At 41.7% G+C, this 20,676-nt stretch overlaps 1 protein-coding gene across 1 annotated transcript in view; it reads right to left on the reverse strand.

The window, feature by feature from the left end:
• Positions 1 to 20,676, reverse strand: part of nphs1 (NPHS1 adhesion molecule, nephrin) — a 156,389-nt gene that overhangs the window by 96,181 nt on the left and 39,532 nt on the right. The window contains exons 6-7 of the mRNA XM_042107343.1: positions 11,745 to 11,848; positions 4,609 to 4,730 (exon numbers count right to left, since the gene is read on the reverse strand). Of these exons, the coding sequence (XP_041963277.1) occupies positions 4,609 to 4,730; positions 11,745 to 11,848 (226 nt within the window). The remainder of the gene's footprint in view (positions 1 to 4,608; positions 4,731 to 11,744; positions 11,849 to 20,676) is intronic.

The following is a 20,676-nucleotide window of genomic DNA, read 5'->3' on the forward strand; positions in this document are numbered from 1 at the left end:
TTAACCTACAATTTAAGCTACAATGTGTAAGGTATCATCACTAATATCACGTTATATATGGTCTACAAATAAATATATAAAAATGTCCACAATGGAGGCTGTCTCTCTGCACTACTATCCAAACTAAAAAATCATGGATTTGATCAACTGGGCTCTCAACGCAATTGACACCATCTTCTCGATGAGAAGCTTGGGTTCGGGGGAACCTGACTGCCCTGCCGGAACATTCGCAGCGGGCTAATCGATGGACGCATGGGAGAAGTGGCGGGTCGTGTGCCTGGCGGCTCTTTTCGTGGAGGACATTGAAGATATCTACCTATTTGGAACCATGATAACAGGTCTTTTGCTGATTGGATTAGGCATTGCCCTGGTTTATCGAGGAATTCAGAAAATGGTGACAGCTGTTCAAAGCCCCAATAAGGCTGCCCGTCATGATCGAAGCAGTGGGCAGAGCGGTCAACACTCAGACTGGGACTATTAACCGCAATATGAATTACATCATAGAGATGAACCGCAATATGGATAACATCACGGAGAAGCTCACGGCTTTGCAAAGGCAATTTGATCGATTTGGGGACCAGAATGGACTAAGAGAGTAATCGTGTAAATTGGAAGCGGCTACTCGCCCTTAAACCAAACAATCTCAATCTTATCTACTTTGGCCCCCCCCTCAACCAGCACTGGCCTTGGCCAAGGCCGCGGCTGGAACAACAACTCCCCTGGAAGAACACTGCAGTGAGACGCTCTTGCATTCCTTCCCGCACTCCACACAGACGCCTGCTAATTGTTGACTCTGTCTGGGGCCTGATCAAGGTTGTCTCCACGGCACCTTGCTGTGTTATCGCTATGACTATCCTGCGGACTGAGGCACCAAGATTATGGTGCCAGGCGAAGTGACTCTCCAGGCCTACACCTACACGAACTCATACGCTCACACATACAGATATGCAATCACCTCCCATCCCCCCATCCCCCGCCTTCGCCGCTTTGTACCCCCAGTCTGACAGACGGGTCTGTGACCAGCGTCGACAATGGCTGCAGGACCGGATGGCTGCTTGCCTGTGCTGGTTGTGGGGGTGTGGGGGTTACCCCCACACCCCTTCCCCTGTTGCAAGTCTTGTGATTTCATGTTGTAAAGTGTACTGTTTATGTGCTTATGTTGCTAAGGTGTTTTTTTCCCGTCCCCACACTGTTCTCCCTACATAGTCTGGGGGTTGCGTTTTTCTCCTCCTCTCTTTAGCGCCACCTACTGAATGCCATCACAGTAAAATGTAAAGTAGCAGAAAGTAATCTGAATGAACACCCTGAAACTTCTTAGGTTAGTAGATATTATGATTATGATAATATCTAGACACACAATCTGCCTGCTTTCCTGGCGCCACCACCTGGCCAAGCAGGAAATATGCCAGAAATGGGCAATACCTTAACTGATTGATCTGAAACTTTAAATATGGATATCATTATTGTGATGATATTCACATGTGTAATTTCCATGCCTAACATAGTGCCACCATCTAGCCTACTAGGAAGTGTATCAGAAATGTTCCTTGCTTAAAATGAATGGTCTGACATTTCTCATGTTAATATATATAATGATTATGATGACACCCAATGGGCCTGCCTTGCATTGCGCCCCCACCTGACCAAGCAAGTAAATGTGCCAGAAAATAACATGCAAAAACAAATAGCACACGTATCAAATATGTACATTTCACAAACCCACCACTGTCTCCCCTGTCTTGTCCAATCCTGTCTGTTCTAGTCACCATGCCTGTTTCTGTTCCAGTCACCGTGCCCGTCTCTGTCCCAGTCACCGTGCCCATCACTGTCCCTGTCTGTGTCTCTGTTCCCAGTCCCATCCCCAGTCACTGTCCCCGTTACAATCCCAGTCACCATCCCAGTCACTGTCTTCGTTCCTGTTCCTTCCCCTGCCCCTAAGTCTGAGTCTGTCGTGTCTGAGTCTGTCGTCCTGCCTGAGTCTGTCCAGACTTTGTCTGCTTGTGCCATGCCAGAGCCTGCCTGCCAGTTCCTACCTGTCCGTTTCTATTGGTCTGTGTATTTCTACTCCCCTGTTCCTCTGTCTTTTGTCAGTTTGTCTCTCTGTTAGTCCTGTCTGAATCCTGTTGTTTGTAAGTAAGTAAGTGAATTAGCAAGGTACTACCAGAAGCCAACAACCACATTAGAGCTGTGCGTGCTTTCTCTCCCGTGCAACTGAAAACGGTGTGCGTATTGTACATATCCTTGAGTACTTTCTATCTGAATGCCAATAGAAATATCTATTCCTATTTGTGAAGAATCTGGCAATATACAAATAATGATAGTGGCTCTATGGCTTAGCAATTGACAAAAATATAGGGTAATGCTTTAGAATAACATGTGCTTATTAGGTATTAACAGTGCATAATAAGCAGTTAACAATTCATTACTAACAGTTAGTTAACTGTTGTTATCCTTCAATAACATCAACTAACTGTTAACATGCAGCTTGTAAGTGTTAATAAGCAGCCTTTTAAGTTACTTACAAGCATATTTGTTAACAGTTGTAAGTGTTAACAAGCAGCTTGTTAATGCTTGTTAACCACACCACTTTTCCATCAGAAACATATTTGTAAAAAGCATAGCTAGTATGATATAGAACATCGGAATATAGAATCAAAATGAACATTTTCATCAGCAAATTAGGAACAATAGTGTAGCTCAACAAGTAGCGATGCACCCCCTGACGCGGGAGACCGGGGTTCGGGTCCTGCTCACTGCAACAATTTTTCACAGCTAAACCAAGCTAGATAGAGAGATACAGTATATAGAGAGATAGAAGGTTGGGCTTGTGGAACTATAGGCTACATGGTCCTCACTTTAGATTGGGGGGCTGCAAAATGTACTACAAATAGGTAAGAAAGGTCTTATAAGCGTATTAGTTATCCACCTCTTTGTCTTATACACCATTAACAAGCTGCTTGTGTAACACTTACAACTGTTAACAAATATGCTTGTAAGTAACTTAAAAAGCTGCTTATTAACACTTACAAGCTGCATGTTAACAGTTAGTTAATGTTATTAAAGGATAACAACAGTTAACTAACTGTTAGTAATGAATTGTTAACTGCTTATTATGCACTGTTAATACCTAATAAGCACATGTTATTCTAAAGCGTTACCAAATATAGCCTATATACTGACAAATATTTTATTCATGCTAAATAATTTTATTCACTGAAGTCTTCTCACTGAACCATTGGAGGAAGAATGTGCCTTATACTCCTGTGACCTGAAGTAAGCTATGCTTGCACATGTGAAGATGTCAAGTAGCCAAAGGCACAGTTGATCTGTGCATCCCATGACCGATGTTTGATTTTTTGATACGGAAAGAAAGTTCATTATTTTGGGTTGCTATTACATTAGAATTTCAGCCCAAAGTTTGGAGACCATGTAGAAATGTGCTGCAATGTCAATACTGAATTACTCAGTAATGACCTACTGTAGAGGACTGCTTTATATCCTCATATTCGTTAAAGAAGCCCTATGCAACAATTTTAGCAAAAATGACCTGAATTATGCAGGTTGAGAGTCGTTCTGATGGTTCTACAACAGTTTTTGGGTCGTTTGGTGGGTGCCTCGTCTCCCCCTAGTGCTTCTCCACAGAAAAAACGAATATGCAACTTTCTGGTCGCGGTCTGAACACATCCGGATGTGACTCAGCGGAAGTATCCAATCGCGCCTCGAAAATGTAGTCAGATTGTAGTTTCTAAGAAGACTGCAAAACGGACTCCGACTTGGCTTTGTTGCTGTTGAAACTGTAAGTAGCCTACCCTTGGGTGAACTTCGTTTTTATAATGTGGTTTGATAGTCTCTTGAACAATGTGTTTGCTCGACCGTTTTATTGTGAGCCCTGTATGTGTTTAGCTTGGTTTCTTGATGGCTAGCTCGCTATCAGAAACAGCGAAGGAATAACCAGACCTGGACAGGGCTTCTTTAAGGTCTAATATATGGTTTGCCATGTGATGAGTGAGGAGTTTGTGAGATATTCCACCGAGAGTAATGGGTGTGGAGATGGACACAGAGCTGTGTGTGTAACGGATGCCAGTTAGCTTAGCTGTGCTTATGGAACGTTGGTAAACCTCACTCCCCGACGCCTCAAAAGTGCTGCTGGCATGCGAGCCAGTAGCCTGGGCTATTGGCTCAAATGTTAGCGCGCTCGCCTCCCGATCCGAGGTGCTGCTGTTCGCGGGTTCGAGTCCGGGCGTGTGCAGGGCTGAATCGCGCAGGTTCAACACAATGCAGGTTACATGTGCAGAATATGATTACATTTCATGTAGATTGAACTTTACAGCAGTATATCGATAATATCGATTTCAGATTGAAGATACATTGTTGTTGCATTATGCATGAAGCAGTGTACAGCTATTGCAGTGTAGGCTGCCAATCTTGGAAATTTGTCCTTCATTTAGTTTAACCGAGTGGTGTCAAAATGTGGTGGGGACGAAATGAGTCATGACTAAAAGTAGTTGAATCACATCCCCACCTAAACTGATGCCTATGACCCCAATAGAGTTATAGGTCTAGTGACATCCCTGCTTTGGAATATTACTCTAATTCATATATACTGACCTTTGTCCATTGAAGGGAAGCCAGTGGGTTTCCTCCATGTGACAGGCAAACTAGTTTTAGTGTAGTCCCAGCTTTGACGGTAGTACTCTCCAGGCCTTCTATCACAGGAGCCTGGGGAGGGACTGTAAAAAGAGAGGGACAGATAAAAAAAATGTTATTACCATTCATCCGATTGATTTCAAACATGGAAGGTGTCTTGCTACGGGCATGAGTAAGTGCAGTGCCAAGTCTGACGTTGATTGGATTAGTAATGCAAAGATATCATTAAATATATCGGTAAAAAAGCACACATTGGCTATCTCCGCTCTACTGTAGCCACTCCCCCTCTCACACAGCACAGTGCAAGAACAGAGACAAAGAGGGTAAGTAGAGTTTTGGCAGCACTGAATCAGGGCAAAGCACGGGTCAAGATGCAAGATGTTTGGATGATTATCATGTCTGTTATCAACAATACATGCCAACAGATACGGGTATGCAGTGGCTAAAAAAATGACGTAAAAAGGATGTGCAATAAACTAACACTTCGAATAGCACAGGCTACTTTGGACTTGAGACTTTGAATAAACAAACGACAATTTCGATTACAAGGTCCCAAATTGAAACGAGCGATAGGCTAATGGTCCCGAATTTAAGGATGTGTCAGAATGCCACACAGCTAGACAACAAGTAGCAGACAAAGCGACATTTTACTTATGCTACCATAATGTTTATGGGCCTTATATTGGTGATTAGAAACAGATGGTCAGAGGCATAAAGTTTATAGACATTAAAGGGGGAATTCTCCCATGTGCATAAGGGTGCGTAAGTAAAAATAAATGCGTAACTAAGCGCTTTTTAGCCTGCGCAAATTCTTCCCTGCTAGTGCAGCAGATTAGTAAAAAAAATCACCATCAACAAACTCCTGAAACCGAGTGACATGATCAACAAACTGTTGCTACCCAACTTCAAACCCACCTCAACTCCAATAACCTCTATGTACCATTTCAATCCGACGTTATTTTTTGCAGTCACTTATACATGGTACCAATGGATAGCCCTGTGTCTCCTCTTTCTTCTGATATGCTTGCCATATCTATGCGATCACGGGGTCGCGAGAAATTCAAACAAGAGTAATCGGTGCACAGGTGAACGCAGAGAAGTATAGACTGTAAATATGATGCAATTTCATTTAATTTCATAATTTTTTTTTTTTTTTACATTTTCATACTTGATCATACAGAGAAGTGCGTAGTCTCATTGGAAAGCCCCACTTCTTCTCTGTAACGCAATAAAATCGCTGCGATTAACAGTTCCGGAGCAATGTAACAGAGAAGAAAGGGTGTGTTTTTTGATGCACTTTGCGTCAATCGGGTTGTAAGGGTTAAGCAAGCTCAATCAGCATTGAGGCATAGGGATATAATGGGCCATGTGCAGCATGGGTGGGGGGTGGACGCAAGTAAACCTAGGGGTGGACGCAAGTAAACCATTGTGAAGCAAGGCTTCTGCAGGAGAAAAGAAGAAAATGGTAGTGGAGGAAATGCATAGACAGGAGGAGACTGTAAGATGTACTAAAGTAGTGTCGCAGGCAAAACAAGGGCAGTGGGTGAACTGGGAAGGGGTGGAAAAAAGACGGATTAGATGGAAAGATCCCAATAACTTAAGTCAATGGTTTGGTGAGGATGATAAATGCATAAATTGATAAATTCGTGTGTGGGCAGCCTCTGCCATATCCTATCAGGGTGCAAGGTCAGTCTCACCCAGGGGCGGTATACGTGGTGTCACAACCAGGTATTGAAATGTTTGGCAGCGGCAATTGAGGATAAAAGGAGAGAAGTCAATTCATTAGCAGCTAGTAAAGGGGTCAGGCAAATTAACTTTGTACATCAGGGGGATAAACCTTGTTCTGCAAAGGCCAGGTGTAAAAGGCCAGGTGTGGGAAATGAAGGTTGGTACCTCCACATAAGTGAGTAGTAGATTAAGACTTCTGTGGTCGGATTCAGAGAAGATAGTTTACTTCATTGAACTTACTGTTCCTTGGGAAGACGACCAACCTAAGAGTATTTGGATATTTTATTGTGGTAATCTGGTGGCAACATGGGGCGTAAGTTAAGGTAAGCTAACTGGCTCATTTGTTTTGTGTTTGTGACGGACTGTGCCTAAGTTGATGGTGGTTGGCTAGGGTTTTTATGGTTATGGTTCAGTCCACATCAACGGGACGGACCAACCTAGACCATGCCTAGGCTGGTTAAAGGGATATTCCACACTATTTTGCTTTCTTTAAAAAAAAAAAAAACGGCTCCTTTCGTTTCATAAACAGACTAGCCTACAACTAGAAGTCACATGACTTTACCCTTCTCAAGGTTTGTTTATTCGCCTGGTTAGCGTTGACACTTAACACTTACTGCCAGCTCTTCATGTGAGAGCACCGCTTTCCGTCATTACAAAATCATTTTAAGCCATACGTTTTGGCCCTATTTATGTATCTAAAGGCTGGTGAAGCACTGTAGGGAGACGTTTTGTATCTTGTTCCAGTGATTGGTAGACCTCTATATCTAGGTGATGGCATCGTATATGCGTTAGCATGCACCCAACAACTGATGAAACAACGCCGCGGTCTTAAGGCCCAAACGACACAGTCTTAAGGCCCATTCACACCAAGAACGATAACGATAGCTATAAATAAATATCGTTCTCGTTAATATGAATGACTACGTTCACACATAAACTATAACGATAACGACATGAAGAACGATATCGTTGGGGATCACTTTCAGAACGATAAAAAGCTAATAGCCAATCAGAACCCATTGAATTTTAACTGTCACATTCATTAACACAAGGAGAGACTTTGTTTATCGTTCAGTGTGAACGCTTTTATCGTTATGGTTATAGTTATCGTTATCGTTCTTGGTGTGAATGGGCCTTTATCCTCCACTCCCTCACCTGTAGGCTACTACTGTAACTGACTGGGAAACCGAAGTTTTCCCAAACTTGCAATCTTAAAGAGACCTTTGTTGTGGGTCGCCACTGTCACATATGATCTAGGTCAGGGTACTATTTTATGCACAGGTGTTAATGCGCACTGGGGGGAGGTGTCGGAATATAGCGTGGGAATGATACCAAAAACCTCCCTTCCTACCAACCGGTGGATCCATCAAACGTCATGTCAAACGCCTACCAGCATGTTCATTGCTTTATCATCCAACAACAAATTTGTAGTCTACCTCTCCGGAGGTTTTATTTTTGGTGCATTTTGTCTTTAAACATAATTTTCTACTATCTTAGATTTTAGTTTCACATTGCAAGTAACGCTTAACATGACCAATAGGGCTACAAATTGTTGTACAAAACTAGTGTCGATAGCATATTGTGAGTAGTTGTGAACGATAGGAACTTTAATTGTAGCCTATAGACCAGGGGTTTCAAACTCCCGGCCCGCTGGCCAAATCCAGCCCAATCCCGGCCCGCGACGTATGTCAAAATAATAATGCAATCCGGCCCTTGAGGGTATTTTTAATTGCGACAAACAATGATACTGATTAAAATAGACGATAGATCCAAGTACGGTGACACATCTCATTTGTAGGCTACTCTCCTTCACTATTTGCTAGACATGCAGAGCTTGATTCATAACCTTGTAGCCTATTACACGCGAGAAACACGAAGACGTGCATTTGTAATGACGCGATGCAGGCTATAGTTTTGCACAAATTGAAGCAGAAATAGGCCTACACCAAATGTTGAAAAACGTTCACGTGTGATGAAGTCTTGGGTAGGCTATTCACCTATTCTGATTCTGAAGGAGAATATCCTTTTGGAGATTATGATCGATTGTCTATTGACAGTGATAGTCACGGTGCGTCTGTGAATGGAGGTGCGTCTTCGCGTGTATACGACGATGTCGACTAAGCATACCATGCTTATTTCGATAGCTCGGAGGTTGCAGTGGTAATCGTGATGATAGTGTCCATAATGGACGTGGTACAGACAGCAGGGCTAGTAGAAATAGGGCTCTGAAGAACTACAAAGTCACCCTCGGTAGGAACTGATTTGACCAGGTTTATTGTAGGCCTTGTGGTTATAGGCCAGTAATAGTTTACTATTGTTGGTATAGGCCTACATCTTAGGTGTTTTCCTGTTAATTTGTTATGTGGGTAATATCACAAAAAAGAAAGTAAACCTGCTCAAATATGTTCATCCAGTATTTACTGAAAGGTGCATAATTTGAGGTGCTTGCCATCCAGTGGCAAATTAGATGGGTAAATGTACCCCTTTCATAAACTTTTGTTTATACTCAAAGATTTTTACAGTACAGTAGGACTTTATCTCTGACCACTTTCAAGCCATGGCCTTTTGAAATTTTGATATAAAAATCCAATGGTGTTGCTTTCTTAACCCTGACGCCTATTGCCAGGTTTAAAAAAGTTATGAGAGGAAAATATGTTTATTTGGTGTGAAACACACACATAGCCCTACCTGTTTTTATGCTTTTTTGTTTGTTTTTATAATTTGTATTAATATTTATTTTATTTATAAGCTACAACTGCTAGCACAGGTGTCTAAAAATAGATACAATATTTGCACTTTCTGTTTGTAGTTTTGTGTTTGAAAATACAGTACAGTATTTGAAAAAAACATTGCATTTTAGGAAATAGACAGGTTTTTTTTTGTATTATTCTTTAACACTGATGTGGCCCTCCAATCAGATGACATTGGCGGAAGTGGCCCCCAGATCATTTGAGTTTGAGACCCCTGCTATAGACCCTTTTAAGAGAGTTCCATTATCAGCATCATAGTTGGCCCCACAAGGCTTCCGTTTTAACATTCCATATGTTATCTTAATGCAGAGGAAGTAGATTGGGAACCAAAAAGAATGTTAAAGCATTGTTTATGTTTTTATTGTTGAAAGGGTCCATAGCCAAATTGAAATAAGTGTGAATTTATGATAAGCCTGTCAGTTCGACTGGCGACCCACAGTTGGATAAGCAGGTTCCCTGAGCAGTCTGCATTGCTAGACACTGAGGGCTTCTCTGTCTGCTGATGTTTTGCTCAAAGGTCCAGGCGGTCCACAACAAATAGTCTAGGCTCCATGCCATTTCAGCTCAAAACACTTTCCATTTGTTAGCCTACTTAATAAATGTATCTTTATTAGTGGCAACATTACAGTATTTAGGCTATGTTAATCTCAAGCCACTCTAAGAAATGGCTGTAGGCCTACTTTTACAGTACAGCATAGCAAAATCTATTCAAGATGACAACAACATAACAATGCTTGTAGTATTCTTTTTCATTCATTCAATTCAGAAAGTATTTCAAAATACTCGTTCTTATAGAAACTTAATAACTAATTTTGTTCATTGTACTACATTTATGCTACACCAAGGGTTGAAATTGTGTTAGTGTATGGCTACAAATGTATTTGTGTGTCTGTGTAGTTGACAAAGTTTAGTTGGTGAAAATAATTGATGAAAACTCTTTAAGAGACCTGAAAATTACCATACAGTAGGGGTGTAACGGTACATGTATTCGTATTGAACCGAAACGGTACGGGCGTCACGGTTCATGAGAGTTACGAGAGTTCTTTAGCGACACCTAACGCTAATCTGTAGCCTCGCCTTAGCTCTGAAGCTCTGATTGGCGCCTATGTTATTTTTTTGTCAGGTCGTCGGTCGAGTCAGTCAGTCAGAGATAGCAACACTAAGCGAGTGGTGGCGACCCATAAGAGTTAGAGGACCCGCTGGTCTCTTTAAGATCGCAAGTTTGAGAACTTCAGTTACAGTAGTACAGGCGAGAGAGTGATGGATAAGACAACAGTTGTTGGGTATGTGAGTGGAAATATATATCGAACATGCAATTGCAATCCGAGGGATACATTTGTCCAGAAAACGTTGTTAAACTTAGCCTATAGGTTAGGATACATAATCACATATTTGGACATGATTTGAAGTGGGCTCATATGCTTCCAAAACGTATTGATGTAAAAAAGAGAAAATGTGATAAGGCCAGCCTATGGCATTTCTGATATCTCGCAGATATTTGGTTATAGTCCTGTTTTGCAGATGGTTATTACGCATAATAGTTTTAAGCAACAATAGCAATAGCTTGTCACTAATAACGACACAAATAGGCTAATTAATGTTCATTTAATGAAGTTTTAACATTGTACAGTATTCCTACATGTATTCATGTTCCAACACAAGCCTACATGTATCCATCATGTTCCTACAGAATAAGTACATGTTGCACCAATTCTGGGCATATGTTGGATACGTGTAAGTTCATGTAGGTATATGTAGACTGCTTATAAAAAGACAATTATTCTGATACATGTAAGTAAAGCGGGTGGTAGCCTATGACGTTTGGTTGGTCGATCGGTTGATTGATCAGATGGACGGTCGTAAGGTTTTTGCCACGATTCCTGCGCAATATCGGAAGGGGACAGCGGAAGGTGAGCCATTCACCTCCTAACAGCACACATGCTACCTTGTACTGGAGAGTTGACCAATAAAGTTTGAATAGAAACGTTCCTGTGGACCCTTGCATTGCTGTACAGCCACCACTCACCATTCCCATCCTTAGTGCTATCTCTGACTGACTCACTTGACCGTCAACCTGACAAAAAACTGTAACCTACATAGGCGGACCTTGGCTACCTAGAGCTTCACAGCATTCTCTGACAGATTAGGTGTCCCTAAAGAACTCTCGTATCTAACAGTAGTTCCTCATTGCAAGTTTTATTTATTTTTATACCTTGTATTCTCTGTGTAAATTCATGCACCGAACCGTGACACCCATACCATTTCGGTTCAATACGAATACATGTACCATTCCACCCCTAATGCCTTTGGGCAAATTCCACTCTCATGTCATGCTGCTTAAAGGAGAGCTCCAGTATTTATCAACATGGGCCCCATTGTTTGATTATTGTTGGACCAGTATTTAGATATAAGGCTAGAACCATAAACCTTTAAAAGGCTATGCAATTATATATAGCCTGAGAAGTTTACAGAAGAGGCCCTTGATTCTGTGTGGGGTTTTGTGAGTGTGTACTGGGGGTGCAAGATAACTTACTTTATAGGTAAAATACTGCCATGTTAAAAAGGTTAGACATGTAATCTTTAAATAAATTAGGGCTGTGTGAATTGAAAAGAACTTACAGTAGATTGTCATCAACTTCGTATCAATTATGGCAGCAGTTAGTGCAGAATTCATTGCCTGGCAGACCAACTGTCCTCCATGATCTGCACCTTCTGCCTTGACTCTAGAAAGAATAATTGTGGCAGATCCAAGATGACAACAACATAACAAAGCTTGTAGTATTCTTTTTCATTCATTCAATTCAGAAAGTATTTCAAAATACTCATTCTTATAGAAACTTAATAACTCATTTTGTTCATTGTACTACATTTATGCTACACCAAGGGTTGAAATTGTGTTAGTGTATGGCTACAAATGTATTTGTGTGTCTGTGTAGTTGACAAAGTTTAGTTGGTAAGAGACCTGAAAATTACCATACAGCAGGGGTGTAACGGTACATGTATTCGTATTGAACCGAAACGGTAGGGGCGTCACGGTTTATGAGAGTTACGAGAGTTCTTTAGTGACACCTAACGCTAATCTGTAGCCTCGCCTTAGCTCTGAAGCTCTGATTGGCGCCTGTTATTTTTTTGTCAGGTCGTCGGTCGAGTCAGTCAGTCAGAGATAGCAGCACTAAGCCAGTGGTGGCGATCCATAAGAGTTAGAGGACCCGCTGATCTCTTTAAGATCGCAAGTTTGAGAACTTCAGTTACAGTAGTACAGGCGAGAGAGTGGTGGATAAGACAAAACTGTGTGTCGGCGTTGTTCAACAGTTGTTGGGTATCTGAGTGGAAATATATCGAACATGCTACGCATATTCGATGCCATCACCCAGATGATGTAGGCTACCAATCACTGAAACGAGAAAAAAAAAAAAACTTCCCCTGCGCTTCACCAGCCTTTGGATTAGAGTGAGGCTACCCGAGGTTCGGACAAATATTTAGAAATTATAGTCGGGTTCGGTTTGGGTTCGGACACATGGGGGCGATATGGATTGGAAGCTTTACATTTAAAATTGCTTATTATGTTGGGTAACCAACAGGTCTGCTTTACATGATGCAAATGTTTGTTTTTTGAGAATAAAGTAAAATGTAAAAAAGACAACTTTCTTCCAGTGTGCAAGATTTATTTAGGCTATGTAGCCGTGACAACACATGTGCATTTCAGGCGGCATGTCTTGGGTGACGTTAAAAAAAAGTTGTTAGCCTATCAGGAGATTTTAAGATTATTTGCGTTGCATACTGTGGTAAAGACATAGGCTACCGGTAGGCTATAAGGGACTGTACGATATTTGTCAGGGGGGGGAGGGCCTAAGATATTTTTTTAAGCCTTAGGGGAAGGCCCAGGAGACATTTTTTGGCCTGGGGGGAGGGCCGAGGAAAATTGTTTTTTCCTGATCCATGATATTTTTTTTCCCTGATCAATGATCCGTTTTCGATATTTTAACCTGTTGAGGAGTGAATTCTTTAAGACAATGCCGTTCTGCAGAGAGTGAATTATTTTCCTGGTTCCTTCTAGAATTCTACACGAACATTCTATAGTTTCAGTGTTCTTAAAATTGATTAATGGCAGAAAAGTCCCTGAGGGTAATTGTTGCGTCATGGTATAGAACTTTTTTCAAAAACGTTCTAATCACATATTTTTGATCGTACTCCTCAACAGGTTAAAAGGTTTGTAGGCCAAAACATAATTCACGTCTCTTTGACAGAGTGGGCGAGTCCAAAAAATCGCAACCCTACCTCAATCTCCCACAACCCCCCTCGTAAGCTTGCAGGTCACCTGGGGTTATGAGTCATAAACAAAATATTTTAATGATATTCGGGTCATTTGCGGCCGGGTCAGTTAAAATTAATTAGATATATATTTTCTACAAATAGGCCTACTTAAAATATCACGAGAAGGCTAGCATCAATACAGTAAAGCATCAATACAGTAAAGTCAACAGTAAAGAAGCTGAAGACGCGAGTTAAAATAATAAAGACACCCCTTCAGGAAAAGCGATATAGGCTATGGGAAATATTGGGAAAAGTTCTTAAAGAAGATGACAGTAGGCCTAGTACAAGTTATGGTCTATGTAGGCCTACTTCTTGCGAAGCCATTTAAAAGTATGACAGCCGAAACGGGCAGCCTGCAGGAATAAATGTTATGGCACAGACTACACAGCCATATCTACGTATGTATAGGTTCGCGCATGCATAAAAGTTACCTTAGTTCGTTGTGTTTGTGCCTTTAAACAGTGGATGTGCTTTGGTAAAGCTGTGTGCTTCATTCAGCATTTTAAACCAGTTCTTACGCTAACGTTTTGACCAGCAATGTATCTCTCTTGCCTACCTTGCCTCACCATTTCTGTTTTCGAAAGAAAGATGTATGTCCATGGCCAAATCTTATCCTAGTGTTCTAATCCTTGGTGGTTGCGTGCATGCTTTGTGCTCTTATTCTCATTCTCTCCTGCGCAAACATTATGTCCTGCATGCCTACTGCGTGTAGTTCTACTGCATAAAGTTTCGCAAATAAATTAGTTTTACAGAAATGGACTACTGTCACACTGCATGCAGGCTATAACCAAAAGCACACATTTTGTAAATAAGCGGGTCGGATCGCGGGTCGCGTATAATTGTGTCCTAATTAATACTCGCAGTCCGAGTTGCGGTCGGGTTGATTAAAATATCGGGCGACCGCGGGCCGCTTGTGACCAAACCCGCGCAACACTGGTGTGTAGCCTACCCGTGTGTGTATGTGTGCTTATGGCATTTGCTGACCGTTTTAACCTTGTAAACGTCATTTTTCGACCAGTTTTATTTGATTCACGTAGGGGGGAGGGCCTAGGAGAATTTTGAGCTGGGGGGAGGCCCCTGGAAAAAAAAAAAAAATAACCAGGGGGGAGGGCCAGGCAGAACATTTTTAACCCGATCGTCTGGCGACCGGCCCTTACCCCCCCCCCCCCCCCCGCTAAATATCGTACAGTCCCTAAGGTCGTCTCGTTCAACTGGATGAGGATTATCTCGAATTGCCCCAATTAACGTTGATGCTGCATATGGATCAGTGACAGTAGTTTTCTGTCCGCGGTTCGGACAGAAATTTGCGGCCCGAACCGCACTCTACTTTGGATACACATACAAATAGAGCCAAAGCCAAAACCTATGGCTTAAAATGATTTCGTAATGACAGAAAGCTATGTAAATCGCGTGGTAATTACCTTTATGTTAGGGTAACTTGTACTTCTCACATGAGGAGCTGGCAGTGTTAAGTGCATGGACAGTAAAAGAAAGTGTCAACGCTAACCAGGTTAATAAACAAACCATGCTACGGTGAGTTAACATCGAAGGGTAAAGTCACGTGACTTCTGGTCGTAGTCTGTTTATGAAATAAAAGGAACAATTTAGTTTTTTTAAAAGAAGGCAAAATAGTGTGATATTTTCACAGTTAGTAGATTATTACTGTACACACACATCATTATTCTATGTAATTTGCACTTTCAGAAATAAGAGACGCTGTAGGCCTATTTTCAGTTTTATAGCCGATTGTCTTATTTTGTTTACAAGTTACAGATGGAGTCTGGATACTTATACACGGGTTTCCCGTTTACCAACAAAACTAGATGTGCGTGCAGCCGTGGGGCAGGAGATGCTTGGTGACCGGCCACAATGTTATAAACTTAACCTAATAGTCGGCTGCTGTAAGCTACAATCAGATTTTTTTGTATAGCCCTGTTGTCTCAATGATGATAACATCTCATTTCAGACTTTATTTCAGAGTTTGTCGTTTATTTGCATTATTTAGCCTATACAGTGGGCAGTGCTTCAACTTGGCCAGCTTCACTCGCGGTCCGCGCGTGGGATCACGCGGTATCACGCGACTTTAATTTGTATTTTCCCAGTGTGACGCTGCAACAACCCAAACAACCGGTAGATGGCTCAAGTGAGCAGGGTGTCTCGTAAAAAGAAATGGAGCCTGGAAAACCCTACACAGACTTCACTACAAACTTTAGCAGACTGGTTTAGAAATAATTTAATAGCCAGAAATATGCCTGCCCTGCCCTAATAAAGAAATATTTGGTTAACTGCGAGTGAATCCCGTTTGCAGCCGTAGAAGAAACGCAGGACAAATTAAACATTCTGGTTTTCTCTGAGTGCAACGATGATAGACAGACATCATTTGGACAAAATATAGAGCATATTAACCTCCGTTGCTCAGCCAAATGCCTTCCTGTTACGTCCTGTTATCACGGAGTTACAGGCGATAAACGATTTTTTATGGTCACAAGTTTACTTCATTAGCGGTTTATTTTTTTGATTATTAAAGAGTGTTTTTCATTGAAAGGTTTGACTTCGTGCTTATTCAGTAGAGCATTTAGTGCTCTTCCCAATCCCAGACGTTCACATTGCATGTTTGTTTGTAATGGATGCAACCGCGAGATACGCTTGTCATAGGCGCCGATACCGTGGATGCTCCGTCTCTCGGGCACCCACTGAAAACATCGAGCACCCACGTGTGACAGCTTACAGTCCCGGCTAAATTTACATTCATTTAAAATCAAACATCGCAGTTTATGTTAAATTCAGCATCTCTCATAATGTGATTGGATATGTTGCTGTCAATTCCCTACTTCATATACTAACCACCAATGAGAGCGTCTCTCGTATGAAAATTCCTGACACTTCCCACCTGAAGAATTAACGCAAGGCTTTGTCGGGTCTTCTGCCCCGAATGTTTAAAATGTATATAGCCCTGAATATCATTTTATATTAATATTTTATATCATATTTTAAGTAGTCTGACAAAGCTTATTGTTTTGTGACACAGCTAAACACTGGTACCTCATAGAACGTCTATAACATAGCCTAGGTGGTCGCAACTCACAAAAGTTAGCAGATAGAAAGAACTCACGCAAATCTAGCCTACAACACGCTTTATGCGCAGGGGACTGTGCTTTATGATTGTTGCCTTCTGATGGTATCTTGCTAATTCACTGAACTGCATTAGGTGACACAAATGGTATTGCCTTTATCTTATAACTCCTTGTCTGAGCGACTACCAGGTTTTTAAAAGTCGTTCCCTGACAAAGACATTCGAAAATTAAGAATGTTTATTGACTTGAAAAATACACTAATTTTTGCAAACTCCCTTCATTTAACCCTTGAAGACATTGCGGTCTGGTGCGCTATGTAGATCGTTTCTCGTACCATTTAATTTCTCAGAATTTAGGTCTACTAGGCCTACAATAACGTCATCACCAAATACATCTTTTATTTTTAGTTGATCAACCACAAAGAGTAGCATAGGCCTACTGTGCACAGTGTACTGACGACTGTAGCAGCCCAACGTAACCAGTTGTTGTAGATGAGAGGCAACCCCTTGTTTCAGATAGCCTGGACAACATGTTACCTGGGTGTTGCCTACATTATTAATTAATGGTAGCCTACAATAGTTAATTGATTCGCGTAACATATTAGTTGGCTCAAAGAGTAGGGAATCAGGATGGAGAGAGAGTCACGCGTGTGTTGCTTTTGCGGGATCGAATCCAGTTTAATGCTAGTTTTCAAAACATATATTTTTTACATGTCTTTTGTCCGAGTGGCTGTAATGTAGCCGAGCGCTCATGGCGTATGAAAAGCGACTTCAAACCGCCTAAAACAACTTGTTTGTGAATGTCTGACAACTGCTGCAGCGCGTGCACGCGCAAGGAAACCAGTAGGTGGAGAAACCAGAAGGCACACAACACCGGAACGATTTTAAGGCTATTTCGCATAGGCTACTCAATGGTGCTATTTCACACGGATTATAGCGACCCCCACTCACCGGGGTTAGTGGAAGGTGTTAATAGACGATTGGCGTAGCCTACAGTGGACTAGGGCTGTCAAAATTGCTCAAAAATGACGTTCGAATATCCCCTCTAAAATAAACACATGTATTCGAATATATTGGAATATCTAGGCTATATTATTTGAGCATTATGTCAGTGATGCGCATTATGTCATCTGTTTTTAACTTTTTGTATGGTTATTGCTTGACAGGGGGGATCCCAAGCAGCTTTCAGCCATAAGGCATTTCCTAATTCACCTGACACTGATATTCAAAATGTTGAAACTATTTCGGCATAGCCTAAGCAGTTTAATTAAATGTAATGTTAGTTGTAAACAAACGGGCTACTTGGTGAGGCTTGACCTCACAGATGCGCTCGTGCCTTAAATGGCAATACAAATCTTCACGATAGGCCTATTAACTGACCGCCCGATTCACGTTGGCTAGGGGGCAGGGGGGGCCATCAGACATTTGTTCCCAAGGGTCTATGAATTGTTAACCCGGCCCTGCCCCCAACGAACGCAACTTTCCACCTCTGAGATAGCTGAAAAGAAGTCTAGAGGACTCCTAACTCACTAGACCTACTTACTGTAGGCTGCGCAAACCACAAGCCTGCATTCGAGGCAGGCCTTCTGTTGAAGAATTTTATATAAATCCTGCGCTAACAGTAATCCTCCTACCCCCGCTACCACAGCTGTGGATAGTGTGGCATGCTCACGCTTTATGTATCCTTCTTGCAAACTAGGCCTATAGCCCAACCATTTACGTCTTCAAAAAATAACAACTTGCCAGATATGCCTTCATAAATTTGGGCTTCATTCAGCATTTTGTTCTTCCACTGGAAATGACTCTTCTACATTTGCTGCCTGCTGCATCCTTTCTGTTTGTATTGTTTAGAAAATGTTTGACGTCTTGAGTTAATGCATTAAACATTGTTTGCTGGTAACCAGCCACAAATAGCCTACAGATTCTTGCGTGCGTTCTCTCCAAAATGTGTCCGTTCTATAGGCTATCCAAGTGCATAATTCTGCGGCATAAAGCAGATGTATTTGTGTATTGTACAGAAAAATAAAAATAACCTGTCAAGCAGTCAATTGACTACATTGCAGTCAATAAGTAGTGCAAATTATGAAACCAAAACGTGGGTCATAGTTTTCTAAGCCTCTGCTGTGAGGCCAAACCCATGAACAAAGACGCATTGATATCTGCAATAGATATCAATTTTTTTTGGCGAAACAAGCTCACAGCCGAACAAGTCATACTGAAGGGAGAGGCAACTGGCATGTGATCTCCCCACGGGCCAATGGATGTACAAGTTTTCTCCTGTGCCTACGATATTTAATCCAGTGTTTTGTCAAGTTGCAAAATGCTATTCGTTTTAACAAATTTTTATGATAGTACCCTTGACCAATGGCTATTGCATCTGTCTATCGAAAGTGAGAATGTGGCATGTGATATACTGTGTAGGCTTCATAAAATAAAATAAACAGATTGCTAATGGCCTACAAGCTGATCTGGGGGGCGTTTCCCGTACAACTACGGAGGTTAGCTTTTTACTAACACGTGAACGGGCACCTGCACATACTTATGTGGCGCATTGCGTTAAGGCCGGCAGATGACAGCCGCCGTTGCACAGCAGTTACCAGTCCCCTGTCCAAGAGTTCGAATCTGGGTTAAGACGTTGACAACAATATTGACATCATTGTTTACCTAAGTTTATCTGTTGTGCAGATCATATTATCAAAATCAGAAGCCTTCTTGGCTTGGTTTGCGTAAACTAACAAGGACCCCCCCCCCCCCCCCCATGAAAATCAAAGGCTACATATTCTCAGCTGACTCGTCAAAAAGTGCGCACCACCTTATTATTATCTGCAAGTGTGTGACTTTTACTTCAAGGCTGCAAATTGACTTTTAATTTATGTATTTTCTGCCTTGGGCATTTTAAAAGATGGATGTATGGTGGTTAGAAGTGTAAATATCAATTAGAAACCTAAATATATTTATAATTATTAATTTGCAAACAAATAACTGGCGTCAGTGACGTCTTTGACATGAAGATCCCTGGAACTATGCTTCTAGCATTCTACCACAGGTCGAGAGGTGTAGTTGTAACTACACAACTTTACGATAGTGGTTGCGAACGTTCGTTGCTACTATGGTTTTGGGAAACACTAACGTAGTGGAACGATGCATTGGACTATGTAAGTTCCAAATATGAATGTAATTCTGCGGCATAAAGCAGATGTATTTGTTTATTGTACAGAAAAATAAAAATGACATGTCAAGCAGTCAGTTGACTACATTGCAGTCAAGAAGTAGGGCAAATTAATTTACGAAACCAAAACGTGGGTCATAGTTGTCTAAGCCTCTATTGCGTAGCCTGTTAAAAACGTCGTCAGATAGTATTAAATCGGCAACAACATTGTTTTCTGCAGAAGCCTACACAAGGCTACAGATTAATTCTGAACAGTTATTTCTCTACTGGCTCAATTATCATACCACTGTTTTGATTTCCGTAGTTGCGTTAACCCCAACACTGACAATAATGTAGACAGCAAATTTCGATTTCGATTTTCGTTACCACCGTGTAGTCAAGCCTTAAGCCATACCCAAGTAGCCTAAATCGAGGTAATGTTTAATTATGCATGATTTATTTTGTTATTGAATTCGTAGGCTGGGATTACTCTCGGCAACAATTATGTTTAATGGTAGTTCCTGCTTTTTCAGAAGGGACCGCAGGCAGAGCGATGTACAGTGGTAGAGCGACGCACAGTGGCTGAAAGTGGTACTAAAGCTTCACGCAGCTTCACGCCGTGTAATGCGCGAATGAAGTGGTCATTTGAAAGCGATGCCCACTGTATAACATCGTTTTTTGGTGTTTTTGGCGAAGACATGCATTCCGTTAGGGATATTGAACATATTGAACATTCTCTAACCATCGTGATTTCGAATTGGTGCAGGTTTCAGCACAAAAACTTAAGGTTACTTTCGTAACCCCGGTTCTTTGAGAATATGAGTGAGGTATCTCACATATAGGAATGCGCTCCGCGCATGCCCAATCACAGAAGCTCCAATGACACCACGTCTGCCTAAGCCAGACCAATGGCGTGCGCCGTGCTGGGGCCATGCCCCGGATATATATCTACACGCGCACGTCCATCTCGCCTCATTCTGTGAACATATCTCTTCTCGTGCGCAGCAAGGCGGGCT

Source organism: Alosa sapidissima, chromosome 10, assembly GCF_018492685.1.
Source record: "Alosa sapidissima isolate fAloSap1 chromosome 10, fAloSap1.pri, whole genome shotgun sequence".
NCBI lineage: Eukaryota > Metazoa > Chordata > Actinopteri > Clupeiformes > Clupeidae > Alosa > Alosa sapidissima.